The sequence below is a fragment of the Natator depressus genome, chromosome 11, assembly GCF_965152275.1.
Source record: "Natator depressus isolate rNatDep1 chromosome 11, rNatDep2.hap1, whole genome shotgun sequence".
NCBI lineage: Eukaryota > Metazoa > Chordata > Testudines > Cheloniidae > Natator > Natator depressus.
Window position 1 is genome coordinate 13266159 of NC_134244.1, and position 14462 is coordinate 13280620.

The window sequence follows — 14462 nt, forward strand, 5'->3', positions numbered from 1 at the left end:
CTGCCGGAGTTCACAAAGACAAGAGAGGCCACTTCAGTTAATGGGATTATGGGACGTTTCCAGAGGGCAACCAGAGCACTGTAATGCAACTCCTCGTTCACACGAACGCTGTAGCGTCTCACCCAATACGCAGCACACCTTATCCCTCTCGGGGAGGTGGAATACCAGCAGCGCTCTAGCCAGGGAGTCAGAGCGCTCTACGTGCCTTGCCAGTGTGGACGGGGAGTGAGTTAGAGCGCTCTGGGTGGCTTTATTGCGGTATAACGTGCAAGCGTAGCCAAGGCCTATGTAATTGCCAGTGCTTGTCTTACGCCCACTGTATATATCTGTTGCTCCTCCCTATTTGTATGTGGCTTGGGGTAAAATGCAGGAAAGTAAATTGATTTATTGATATAAAAATCTGAAACTACCTTAGAGAGAAACTTCAGAGGAGGGCATAAGTACATCTTCTCCTCACAGGAGACACTGTATGGTGGTTCAGATGTAAGAGAATGCAGTTCGGAGACTCTTCTAGCAGAAGTGATAGCAATTAGGAAAACCACCTTCCAGCAAAAGGTGTAGTAAGGAGCATGTTGCAAGAGGCTCAGTTGGTGGCCCCATAAAGTTTAGACAAAACGAAGTTCAAGTCCCAACGGGAAATGAGTTCCCTTAGTTGAGGGTACAATCTTTACAGTCCTTTAAGGAACCTAATTGTCATATCATTAGGAAAACAGAACAGTTATCTACCTGAGAGTGGAAAGCTGTCAGGTGAGCCTTAATAGAGAAAATCCCTAACAACACTAACTGTGAATTTTTAGAGTAAGCAAATCATTTTTATGAATGTAAATGATGCTAAATTTGCAGGTCTTTACAGTTTCCAAAGCCAAATATAGCAGGTACATGAACTTCAGGGAGCTGGGGGAGGAGGGGAAGAGAAGTCCAAAGCGAAGTCCAAATGCTGATATCTGCGTATATCATTTTACACAAAAATGGTGACTGGCTCTGCGGAAATGCCACTGCCACCAAATATTTTCACAAAACGTATTGTGTTGCCAAATGATATATAAAAATGTTATAAATTGAAACAATAAGGTTTCAGGCTAGTCAGTCATAGAATCATAGAAGATTAGGGGTGGAAGAGACCTCAGGAGGTCATCTAGTCCAACCCCTACTCAAAGCAGGACCAACCCCAACTAAATCCTCCCAGCCAGGGTTTTGTCAAGCTGGGCCTTAAAAACCTCTAAGGATGGAGATTCCACCGCCTCCCTAGGTAACCCATACCAGTGCTTCACCACCCTCCTAGTGAAATAGTTTTTCCTCATATCCAACCTCCCCTACTTGCTCCTTGTTCTATCATCTGCCACCACTGAGAACAGCCAAACTCCATCCTCTTTGGAACCTCCCTTCAGATAGTTGAAGGTTGCTATCAAATCTCCTCTCACTTCTGCAGACTAAATAAGCCCAGTTCCCTCAGCCTCTCCTGTGCCCCAGACCCCTAATAATTTTTTGTTGCCCTCTGCTGGACGCTTTCCAATTTGTCCACATACTTTCTGTAGTGGGGGGCCCAAAACGGGATGCAATACTCCAGATGTGGCCTCACCAGTGCCGAATAGAGGGGAATAATCACTTCCCTCAATCTGCTGCCAGTGCTCCTGCTAAAGCAGCCCAATATGCCATTAGCCTTCTTGGCAACAAGGGCACACTGCTGACTCTCATCCAGCTTCTCGTCCACTGTAACCCACAGGTCCTTTTCTGCAGAACTGCCACTTAGCCAGTCAGTCCCCAGCCTGTAGCAGTGCATGGGATTCTTCCATCCTAAGTGCAGAACTCAGCACTAGTCCTTATTGAACCTCATCAGATTTCTTTTGGTCCAATCCTCCAATTTGTCTAGGTGACTCTGTACCCTGTTCCTACCCTCCAGCATATCTACGTCTCTCCCCCGCTTAGTGTCATCTGTGAACTTGCTGAAGGTGCAATCCATCCCATCATCCAGATCATTAATGAAGATGTTGAACAAAACCAGCACCAGGACCGACCCCTGGGGCACTCCGCTTGATACCAGCTGCCAACTAGAAATCGAGCTGTTGATCACTACCAGTTGAGCTCGACAATCTAGCCAGCTTTCTATCCACCTTATAGTCAATTCATCCAATCCACACTCTTAACTTGCTGGCATGAATACTGTGGGAGACCATATCAAAACCTTTGGTAAAGTCAAGATATATCACTTCCCCATAGCCACAGAGCCAGTTATCTCATCATAGAAGGCAATCAGGTAATCGCTCTTCTGCTTTTATTTATTATCTGCCCATCTTGCCAATGATAACTTTGCAAGACCCAGACTTGATGCATCTCCTTACAAATTGTTCATATCTTCTTATATGATTTTAAAAGATTGTTTGCATTTTGTTTTTTCAAATTTTAACCTTAAATATTAGAGAGACAAAATCTGATTAAAGACAAATGATTATGAAGGAAATGACTAAAGCAGATAAGCATTTTTCCAAAGCAATTTTCCATTTATTTACAGTCTTAGGGCCAGCCTTCATTAAGGAAATCTGGGACTCCCAGTGTGACACTGCACTAGTGTAGAAGAAAATTTGCAGTGGAATGATTTACTCTGGTAATTCGCTGGGACTAAGCTACACAAATGCAACATGTCTACATTGGAGCTCATCAGTGATCCCATTACATGTGCAGATGTGTCATTTCCTCTCCTCCCCTCCCACAAGCTATGCTTGAGAACCCCAGCCTAGGAAGCAAGGCGCTGGTGGTGGAAATTGAAATGATGCATTCAGAAGATGCCATTTCTTGTTAAATATTGAGGTGACTTCTCAAAACGTTGTGCTGATGGAGCTTGGCCTAGGAGTTCGAATTCACATCAGACAGGGATTGAATTAAATGGCCAGTAACGCACTGCAATATTTGGTTTTCAACGTGCTGCCTGTGTTTTCAGGGAAAAAAAATCTACACATTTAGTGGCCCCACTCACATCTGGGGATTTTGCAGCATGGAGGAACATCATTGTTAAGGAATTGGCAAAAGTTATGCTCACAGCTCTGACTATTTGTTAGCAGGATTCATGCATGTAATTCCCTAAAAAAAAAAAAACACCCTGAAAATTCTTTACTCGCACTCTGTTGAACTTCAGCTTTTCAAAGAGGTGATCATATCCATCGGGTAAACCCTTCAGAGCAGTAGGTGATACCCACGCCTAGCACTTTCCAAAACCAACATTTTCCTGGGTTAGTTACCGATTTATAGCCCTTTGGGCTGATCTTGTGGTTTGAACCTGATGCCTATTGTAAAAATACTCTCACAGCTTTGCAGAAATTAGCTGCAATGGATTTTTTTGGAATTTGCCAAGTAAAACAAGCCAAGGGATCCGTTTTTCCAGAGCCTGAATTATAAACTGTACACGGAGGTCAAACAGCGGGGGATTTTGCTTAAGGAATGCATGTTATATTCCTTCCCCTCAGTTATTGTACTTGGCAGAAAAATATCCGAGTAAGATTTTACTTGAATATCTCTACTGAAGTCAGCATTTTTACTCCAGGAATTGCAAACATCAAAGGATCAGCTAATTATATGTTGTGTGAGGGTCTTCTTCAAGTGATCTGAATGCTGAGAGGGATTTTTTTAAAAACATTCTTGGTCAATATTTGGGTGAAACATTTTTGTTTTTCATATTTTGTTAAAGTTTTTCTATGGGCAGTCAGATTAAATGTCAAATTATATTCATTCACACTAGCAGTAATGCCAGGAACTAACTCTCTCTCATCATTCTGATTCAGATATCTTTGCTCATTTTTAATAGCGCCCTGCTACAAGAGTAGATTCACCGAATTCAATAGAAATACTGTGCAGTAAGATACTCCTCTGTTAATACTGGCAGAATTTAGCCCGATATAAGACTGCATCTAATGCACTGACAGAAGAGTCTCGTTCTCCATTCCACCTTAATCCACAGCTTTATCTCCATTAACAATTTACATTTGATTAGAACACCATTGGTTTTGACTGTTTTGCAAAGGGCTTCTGTTTATGAACCAGATTCCCAGATCCAAACTATCCCAATCTTTGAGGTGTTCAAAATGCCAATCCAGACTTTCCAGCTTTGTTTCATTATTGGCTTTCAGATCACTGGAAGGTTTGTGCACGTAGTTTATAATAAATCAGTTTTAATAGGTCCAAGATGTTGATGAACTAATATACACATGGGTGGTGTGCACATTGCATAATCAAAGGATGTAGACGAACCAACCAACAAGATTTCCTGACATGACCTCAGTGAGGATGCTGCATATCAAGGCCACTTGGGACTTCACGGAGGCTTTGTGTGCAAGTAGTCACAGGTTGAATCCCACCTCATCTGTTACAGAGAAGATGAATGTTCTCATACCTTGAAATTCGGTGAGAGAGTGTGGCCTAACAGAACACTGGACTGGTACCCAGGTGCCCTGAGTGCTATTCTTGGTGCTGCCACTGGCCTGCTGGTTGACTTTGTCACTTCACCTCTTTGTACCTCAGTTTCCCTATATGGGAATAATGATACTCACCTCCTTTGTAAAGTGCTTTGAGGTGTACTGATGAAAAGTGCTATATAAGAACTCAACATTATCATCTTACAAGAAACCTCTACCATTTGAGCTAAGACAGCATAGGTACTGGAACTAGGGGTGCTGCTGCACCCCCTGGCTTGAAGTGGTTTCCATTATATACAGGGTTTACAGCTTGGTTCAATGGCTCTCAGCATCCCCACGATATACATTGTTTCAGCTCCCCTGTAAGACAGAATTTGCTAGCTTACAAGACCTCTGGCCAACAGTTGAGCAGTTCTGATTCCATCCAGTAGAGGGCAGTGGGGCACATACACTCACTGAGCTAGTGCACGAAAATACTAATTTTTGGAACCCTCACCAAGTTGCACAAGCTAAATGTAAGGCCTAAAGCTAGCTGACAGCGTCCCTTTAATAATCAGAGAGAGGTGAATTCTTACCCTCAGAGTTACGGGCAGCGTGTATTATGTCCTTGGCAATACTTAGTTAACTAGCTCCCATTTTTCTCCCCAGGCACTACCAAAACTAGCTGTTGCAGGTATTTTATAGCAGCAGATTCTTATTCATTTTCCTTTCTGCAGGATACTCCATGCTGCAGAGCAAAGAGGTCATTCCTGTAGCAGCAATAAGCCTGCTCCCCCCTCTGCTCGTGGCTGTCATGATAACGGTGATATTTTACCTCTGCCGCACCCAGAAGCGGAGAAAGAGAGCCAAGGACTGGGGTCAGAAGCACACACAGCACCAGGCTTTGCCCAAGCCAGGAAAAGCTGCTGAGGACGATGAGAAATTATCTGTGATGACAGATGACAATCACTCCAGCATGAACTTCACCTGCGCCAACAGCATCAACCATAACACCGAGCTGCTGCCCATTGAGCTGGATGAGATAGTGGGGAAAGGCCAGTTTGCCGAGGTCTGGAGGGCCAAGCTGAACCACACCACTTCGGGGCAATACGAGACAGTAGCTGTTAAGATTTTCCCATGCGAGGAATATTCCTCTTGGAAAAACGAAAGCCAGATCTTTACAGATGCCAGCCTCAAGCATGAGAGCGTCCTTCAGTTCCTTACAGCAGAGGACAGAGGGTCTGGGCCCCGGAAGGAATACTGGCTCATCACTGCCTACCATAGCAGGGGCAACCTGAAGGACTATCTGTCCCGACACATTCTGAGCTGGATAGACTTACAAAAAATGGCCAGCTCCCTGGTGAACGGCGTGGCCCACCTGCACAGCGACTACACTGCCTGTGGCAGGCCAAAGATCCCAATCGCTCACCGGGATATCAAAAGCACCAACATCCTGGTGAAGAGCGAATGGGAGTGCGTGATTTGTGATTTCGGCATTGCTCTAAAGCTAGACCCTTCCTTAACAGCGGATGACTTTGCTAACAGTGGGCAGGTGAGTGAAGCCAAAGCTGGGTTATTGACTTAACTTTACAGAAATTCTTGGCGTCACTTAACAATACATCTCAAGTATTCCATAAGCTGAAAACCACATGCTGCCAAATGCAAGGCTATGCTGGAAATGAGACAAGGTGTTTGGGGAGAGGGGAAATATGAGAACTTTATGAATTTGCCCACATGCCATTTAGATTTAAAGCAGAAATCTAACAAACTAGAGTTGCTCATCTGATCAATGTGCTCAGTCTTGGACTGGGATGTGTTTAGGCATACCTGCAAACCATGATGCTATCTTTAAAATTACACACAAACCCAGTACAGTCATTGATCTTCTTCAGGCCCCAGGGAGGGAGTTTAGATGTTTCATTGCATAGTAATGTTTAATGATGATGATGATAACGCACATAAACTATCTACTGTAGCTTTTCTAAAAGAGCTGGTGCAGGAGTGAGACTCAGATACCCTGTGATGGGGCCCACCTGCGGAGTCATTAGGCAGACAGTGCGTGGTCATTGAACTCCCTGTGGCTGCTCATAATGAAGCTGAACAGGAGGAAGAGAGGTTGGGAAACCATCTTATATACTCCTAGTGCTTGGCAGTTGGTGTTAGTTTGCTCCTGAGCAAGAACAATCAGGCCACGAAGATGTTTCAGTGTTTTTCACCTACTCAACTCAGTTGTAACGTGACAGGTACTTACCATGCTGCAGCTGCTCTCAGATATATTTGCTAATCTCTGTTCTTTTTCTGGCTAGGTTGGCACTGCCAGGTACATGGCTCCTGAGGTTCTAGAGTCTAGAGTGAATCTGGAAGACCTGGAGTCCTTCAAACAAATGGACGTCTACTCCATGGCCCTGGTTTTATGGGAAATGGCCTCCAGGTGTGAGGTTGTAGGAGGTAGGAAAACTGCATAGTCCCATGTATTCCCTTCTTTCTAGAACCAAAGGCCATACGAGCTAGCCCCAGCATTTTTGTAACTGAATCACCTTTAGACAACAGTTTCCGTGCTCTCTTCCCACAAAGCAACAATCAGTCCAGTACATCTCCCATTGACACAATCCTGCTGCTCATCTCACATACAGCTCCATCTTGGATGCTCAGCAGTTCCTGAGGGGTGCTGGGCACCAATGGAAGTTAGATTCTCCAGCACCTGGTAGTATCAGGCCTGCGATCTGCTAAGCATTCCCTGCTTGCTATATGCCAGCTGCAGAATGGTCTTCAGGCACAGGTTCTCAGAAGCCATGATGGTGTGCAGGATAAACAAATGCCCATGGAGAAAAGAGCAGGATCTCCACGTTAGTTCCCCATTTTTGGAGGCTGTTGTCCATGGTGATGGAATTCTACAAAGGGAAGGGAATGGGAACAAGAGAAAAAGGTGGGTCTAAAAAGAGCTCCTGGGTGAATCCTAGCCCCACTGGAATCAATGGGAGTTTCCCTAATTGACTTCAGAGGAGCCAGGATTTTATCCCACGCCTCCAAGCAGGCCCATAACCAGCCAAATAAACATACGTGCACAGAGCAGAGCCCTACAGGGGCTCCGCCCAGTTTCTAAAAATGACATGATTTCGACTAGAGACTGATGGGATCCTAGGGGCTCTCACCCCCCCCCCCAAAAATGTGAAGCACCCAGTGAAGACTTCTGCATTTCAGAGGCAGATTATACACATGTGAGTGCAGACAGTGAGCTAGCCAGGGAATTAACTAGCTCACCAGAGGCAAGTTATGTTCTATTAAAATAACAACAAACATTATCAAAGCCACGAGGCCCTGAATATACACATTTCCCATCAGCCAGGCACATAGAAACATTGCAAACTGCATTAACAACAATGCAAATATATATATATATATATATATATATATATATATATATATATATATATATATATTAAGAACCAAAGCAGGCTCCCCGTCCCTTTAGACAACACCATGAAGCTCATCTACCTCCCATCCAAAAGCAGTTCACAAGCTCGGGCATCCTACCCAGTCATGTTCCCATGACATTTTGATCAGTATTTATTTCATTGTCATGTCCTGGCACCAATCTTTCTGTACAACAATTGACTATGATTCTTAAGTTTTCTCCTTTTCCTTCTCTGCCTCTCTTTCCTTCAGGCTTTCAGCTTTCCCCCGTTTTCCTTATGATTAATTCCCCCCCGACCTCCATCCAAATCTCCCCATTCGCCTCAGCCCTCTCTCCCCGCCATCCATACCCCCTCCTGCATTCTCTGATCTCTCCTGGCCTCCTTTTATGCCCCCACAATTCACTCCAGTCCCCTTTCCCATGCCCTGCCCAGGGAGATGGAATCCTTCCTGGAACAGAGGAGACTCTCACATCGAAAAAGAGGACCATTGCTAGGATCTGGGATGGGAGAAAGCAATGGAGATCCTACCCTCCTCTTTCAGCAATCCCTACACAAACCAAGGGGGTAGCAAGAAATGCCATTCTTTGCCATGAAAGCTGCCCGAGAACCCTCCCCTCCGCTACACCACAGAGCAAAAGAGAAAAAGGCTCACAAGGCTCACATAAAAGGGAAAATGAGTCTGACTTACAATTGCTGTGGCATCTAGAAACCTCCCACCATTCACCTTTTTAACTTGATACATACGGATATAAAAGCACCTCAAAAATCTGAAAATTAAAGGCTGAAGCGAGTCACTGTATCTTACACCCTTCCTGACAAAAGCTTAGCTGGCGAAAAGAGAGTTTTGCACCGTATTCTGAAGGGTAAGTCTCTCAACTCCCTATGCCACAAGAGGGAGCTATTTCCACAGCTCTGGAGTCTCCATCGGGAACACTTCCCGGTCTCCTACTCTCAAGAGGGCACATGTACAGTCTGCGAGTGGGTCTCCGCGCCCAAAGTCACTCTCTGAAAACACTTACCGAATCTGTGATGAAATAGTGCCGTCACAAGGAGGCAGGAGGCCAAAAGCAAAAAATCCTTTCCAACAAAAAGATTCTGAAATGTTTTAAATTTTTTTTTTTTTTAATTAAGAATCAGTGTTTTCTCCTCCTGCCTTTTCATTTGCAACTCCACGGAGGTCACGTACAGCAGGGGCTGCTGTCATGTTTTTGCAAGTTTAAATTCAGTGGGGGAAGGGGTCATTTTAAGTTAATGATGAACCAAAAGTTAAGCCTGAACCAAAACCCTGCTCCAACACTCCTGACCTTTGAGGCCATTAAGCTCTGCATCCAAACTTTGTGGCTCTAGACCGGTCTACAAAAATCATACTCTTTCTGGTTCAGTGCCATGGACAGCAGCCAGATCAACAAACACATGCATACCACCAAACCATGAAAGACATCCGGTAATGCTCCTTTGATTTATCACCTAGAGATAAAAAGTTACGAGCTACCTTTTGGGTCGAAAGTCCAGGAGCAACCCTGTGTGGATACCATGAGAGACATTGTGCTGCACGGCAGAGGGCGCCCAGAGATACCTTGCAACTGGCTAGTGCATCAGGTAAATAGTAAATCAAAGAAAAGACTATAGCAACCCAAGTCATCTATACATTGCCCTGACTTGGAATGGACATGATTATTCTTGAATGACAATATCAGTACATCTATGGTCCAAATCACCTGAATCACAAAGACACTGGAGGAAGGGGGTGTTTCATAATTGGCTAAGTAACTTAGGAACTCCTAAATCATGTAAGCACTTTTGAAAAAAATCCCACCCCATTCTGCAACTTAGCTCATTTGAGAAAGAGACTCGATGTTAGGAGCCAAACCTATAGCTTAGAGCAAGTCACCTGTACACACTGTGCAATTGCTCACTTAATTCACAGGGTATTGGTTTCTGCTTCCTAAATGGAGGTCCTCTAAACCCACAAAGAGTTTTCAAGATGGCCACACACAACACTTGCAGAATAAAATCTGAGCCCTGCATTTGCTACATTTTGCATGAGCCTCTCTGTAACAAAACACTATTTGTATAAACACTCGTAGGAATGGAAATAACCATGCTGTAAACAGTGTCAAAATGAATCTGTGGCTTCTAGCTGGAAGAAAGTTTGTGAGCACATTTTTGGCAATGTTCACTCAGCTGCTATAACTTGCATTTGAAGCCAGTCATTAGCCCTCAAATCTCACAACTACGTTCTTTAAATTTTTGAACATAGGGTGCAGATCTGCACCCTACCTGCTTTTAGGTAAAATTTGGAACTGCAGATAAAATATGCACCTATTGAGGCTATGCCAAGCTAGATTCCAAAGGCCCAGCTCTCCCTCGATTGATTTTTATTAAGCTGAGAAAGTGTTGTGTTTCAGATCATGATCCTTATCTTCCCCTGGCACATTAGAGTTAGTTCTCCTAAAATGCGTGTGTGACAGCCATCTGCTGGGAGGAAAATAGAACATGTGTTTATTCATTCTACAACTATTTCCCACCCCACTACCACCAAAGGTCCTGTGATGTCGGGGTCGGGCCTGATGGCTACAGGAGAGTAATAGAAGGCAGATGTATTAGCCCCAGGTTAAGTAGGTCCCTTTTCCCTGGGTAAGGTAACAGAACAATCAGGAACTTTCTGGAGACAATTAAGACAGACAGGCTGATTAGAACACCTGCAGCCGATCAAGAAGCTGCTAGAATCAATTAAGGCAGGCTAATCAGGGCACCTGGGTTTAAAAAGGAGCTCACTTCAGTTTGTGGTGCGCGTGTAAGGAGCTGGGAGCAAGAGGCGCTAGGAGCTGAGAGAGTGAGAATGCATACTATTGGAGGACTGAGGAGTACAAGCATTATCAGACACCAGGAGGAAGGTCCTATGGTGAGGATAAAGAAGGAGTTGGGAGGAGGCCATGGGGAAGTAGCCCAGGGAGTTGTAGCTGTCGCACAGCTGTTCCAGGAGGCACTCTAGACAGCTGCATTCCACAGGGCCCTGGGCTGGAACCCGGAGTAGAGGGCGGGCCCGGGTTCCCCCCAAACCTCCCAACTCCTGGTCAGACACAGGAGGAGTTGACCTGGTCAGACACAGGAGGAGTTCACAAAAACGGCCAAACTGAGGGCTGCCGTGAAGCTTCAAGGCGAGCAAATCCGCCAATAAGCACAAGACCCACCAAGGTACAGGAGGAACTTTGTCACAGTCCCTACTACTTAGAGGAACATTATCCATTTGATACTTAGAGACTGGCACAAGTTACTCATTTTAATGGGAGTTACCCCCAACCCTCCCATGAAGGAAAAATGAGAACAGGCTCTAAGTTCAATGCCCTGCTCAAAATGCCAGCTCTTTTTGTCCTGACCATTTTAGGCTGAGATTATCAAAGGCACCTAAATGAGTTAGCCACCCAGATCTGGTGCCTAAAACTCCCTTAGACTGTAGGAAATTCCAACTTTAACATAAAGCTGCTAAAACAACCACAGACACATTTACTACCCTATATTGTAAATGTGACATGACTCAAATGTAAAATCAGGTTGAATTAAAAAAAAAATTATATATATCTAGTTGTGCCATTAGAAAAGCAAGAAGAAACTTTTTTCAACTTGCTTCTTGTCCTCTTAGCCTAGAAGTCGCCTGTTTTAAAGGATCTAATTTATTTCTAAACTAACTTTTTTCTAAAAACAAAATGTTTATTGCAGGGTAAAATAAGACATTTGGGAGAGTGGTAGACAATCTACTACTTAATCAATACAACTAGGACAGATGGCAAAACTGGGTTCTATCTGTGGAAACTTTATTAAAAGATTAGGTTGAAATTTGTTCATTGTTAAGTGAATGTAAATCTTTTCAGTAAGACAAATACATGAATTATTTTAGGAGGTATTGAAATGTGGTCTCTATCACTTTAAGTAGACAACTCCATTCTCTCTAACTTTTGTCATCCCGATGTATGTTCCTTCATCGGAAGACAGACTGGTCTGAGATTTGTGTGAGGGGTCAGAAAAGGATATCGAGAGTATTGGAGAAATACTTCAAGATATAATATTTATCTTTAGCATTAGGGTCCTTGAGGTTTTTAGCGATATTGTAATTGTGAATGCACAGAATACACAAATCCACTGAAAACTATGAACACGTTTTATTTAGAAGAATTTCCTCTTTCCAATAGTGTCTGTTGCAAATTTGACATGATGATGTAAAATGCAGTAGCATGAATTAGGAATTGTGGGGTGAAAGGAAGGTTAGACACAGCTTCTGTGCAGTTGTTAGCTCACAGAAAAAATTATTGGCCAGTCAACTGCCATTTTATTTCTACACCTGACAGTTCTGGTCTCTTTTTAAAGCACTATAGGATAAAAAGTAATCGGCTGTACAGAGCTTTGGCTATTATAATGGAAAGACTAATGTGCTAGAGAGTGCACTGACAAGCCTGGGTGAAACAGTATTTCCTCTGGTGGTCAGTAAACAAACCTTTTGCTTGTGTATCACTATGTTTTTTGGCATGATTTCCTGGGGAGAAAACGGCAGTACAGCACACTGGATTTTAAAAAGGGTAAGTTTAGGGAAGACGAACTGCTCTGGTAAAGTCATTTCTTCTCTGCACAGAGAGGCATCGTGCTCCAGGGGATGCGGCCCAGGAATGCATGTCAGGAGACCTGGGTTCTAGTCTGAGCTTTACAGCCGGCCTGCTGTATGACCTTGGGCAAGTCACTTCACCTCTCTGAGCCTATTCTGCTATCCACCTTTTGAAGGCTCCAACCCCCTAGACAAAACGGATGAAAGGAGACTAAGGGAGTTGAGCACTTAACTCCCTTAAGCTCCTTTAAAAATCTCCCTCTTAGGTTAAAAACTTTGAGTCAGTTTAGCTATGAGACTAGGTAATGCCTAGCACAGTGAGAGGCCCCATCTGAGACGGGGATTCTAGGTGTTCCTGTAATACAAATATTAAGTAATAATTAGAATGGCAGCATTTACCACCAGTTATGACCCAACAGTATCTGTGAAACCGCTGTTTCCTGTGTACTTAGAATGGGAAATAACTGCAGTAACACTGAGACAATTACAGGTTTCAGAGTAACAGCCGTGTTAGTCTGCATTCGCAAAAAGAAAAGGAGTACTTGTGGCACCTTAGAGACTAACCAATTTATTTGAGCATAAGCATCCGATGCATCCGATAAGTGAGCTGTAGCTCACGAAAGCTTATGCTCAAATAAATTGGTTAGTCTCTAAGGTGCCACAAGTCCTCCTTTTCTTATTGAGACAATCACCTAAAGCACCGTAATCCTAGAATTTCAAAATGCGGATTTCCCATGCCTCTCTCTCCTGACCCTACAAACCTGATCTCAGATCATCTCGTTTCAGGGAATGCACTTTCTGTGCGACACCATCACAGAGTGTTGGGACCATGACCCCGAGGCTCGCCTTACAGCCCATTGTGTGGCGGAACGGTTCAATCTGATGGCACAAATGGACTGTGATGACATCCTCAACAACAATACAGACAATGAAGGCAGCAAAACAGCCCCTCTAAGTGGGGAACAGTGACGGGAATAGAAATACCCAGTAACAGGAAGAAATGAAAGCCTCGTATCAAAAACAAACAAGGAGATAAAAGACAAACATGTGGCTCTAAAAAATAAACAGACCTCAATTCATTTTCCTAAAATGAACTAAGAGCTAGTTTATAACTTATTTATCGGACCTTTCACCCCATAAGTACAATGCAAAGAGCCCTGGGATCAATACTTTGGCTAAAGTGCCACATTGTTTAGAAATTTATTATTTTGTACTTAAGCGTACAATGTTAATACATTTTCTTTATTATTTTAAAATTAATGTTTAACCTTTATTAATAAGCACCTGGATTCCACCTCTATTCCTTTAAGTTTATTTTTTTCATGTTCATTCTTGCACCACTGAACTTTACCCCTAATTTTCTAGGGTTTCAAACCTCAGGTGTTAGACAGGAGCTCATTAAAACAGGCATGGTCTCCGACTACCCATTCAGAGATCAGCCAGCCCTTTTCATATTGCAAGGAGATACCTGAAATTAGATTAGCAAAAGCCTGATTGGCTTTAACACCAATGCATCTTTTTCCAATGTATAATTCCTGGGAATACTTGACTTTTCCAGCTGTGAGTTAAGAGTACAAAGTTACTTGGCTAAAAAAAACGAACAAGAACAATTCAGAGAATGTGGTTCAACTCTAAATAGCACTTATGCGGAATGTCAGCTAAGTATTAATTTCAAGTCACATGTCTCCTGACTCCCAGCTATCTTCTAAATCAAACTAAAGAAGATATATTGTAACAGCACGTGCACTTTAACAGTGATATCGGCAAGATGACTGGGGAGAAGGTCTAGTTCATCTCCACCTTCTGTGATCTAAGAGTCAAGTGGCAAATGACATGAAGGTTGGTGGGGCTTGGACCTTCCTTTCCAATTACAGCAATACTGTGTTGGGCTCCTCCCCTCTACTGGAAAGGCTCTTAGCTGAATGGCAGAAGATAAGGTAAGTCACGCCCCACTTCCAAACCTCTTCATTGACCCAAACCCTGCTCCTCTCCTCCACACACACACTCCGATGCACAGCGAGGACTGAAAGGCAATGAGAAGAGTGTGGCTCTGCTGTGCAAGGAAGC

The 14462-nt window shown here is 43.6% G+C and overlaps 1 protein-coding gene and 1 long non-coding RNA gene across 2 annotated transcripts in view; one reads left to right on the plus strand and one right to left on the minus strand.

Moving 5' to 3' along the window:
* The window catches only part of LOC141995788 (uncharacterized), a 31650-nt gene extending 24419 nt beyond the window's left edge, over window positions 1-7231 (minus strand). The window contains exon 1 of the long non-coding RNA XR_012641401.1: window positions 6634-7231. This is a non-coding gene — a long non-coding RNA (uncharacterized LOC141995788). The remainder of the gene's footprint in view (window positions 1-6633) is intronic.
* Window positions 1-13571, plus strand: part of LOC141995786 (TGF-beta receptor type-2-like) — a 61236-nt gene extending 47665 nt beyond the window's left edge. Inside the window, exons 4-7 of the mRNA XM_074967185.1 lie at window positions 5120-5934; window positions 6689-6830; window positions 9270-9397; window positions 13182-13571. Of these exons, the coding sequence (XP_074823286.1) occupies window positions 5120-5934; window positions 6689-6830; window positions 9270-9397; window positions 13182-13364 (1268 nt within the window). The 3' untranslated portion in view covers window positions 13365-13571. The remainder of the gene's footprint in view (window positions 1-5119; window positions 5935-6688; window positions 6831-9269; window positions 9398-13181) is intronic.
* Window positions 13572-14462: the final 891 nt, after the last annotated feature.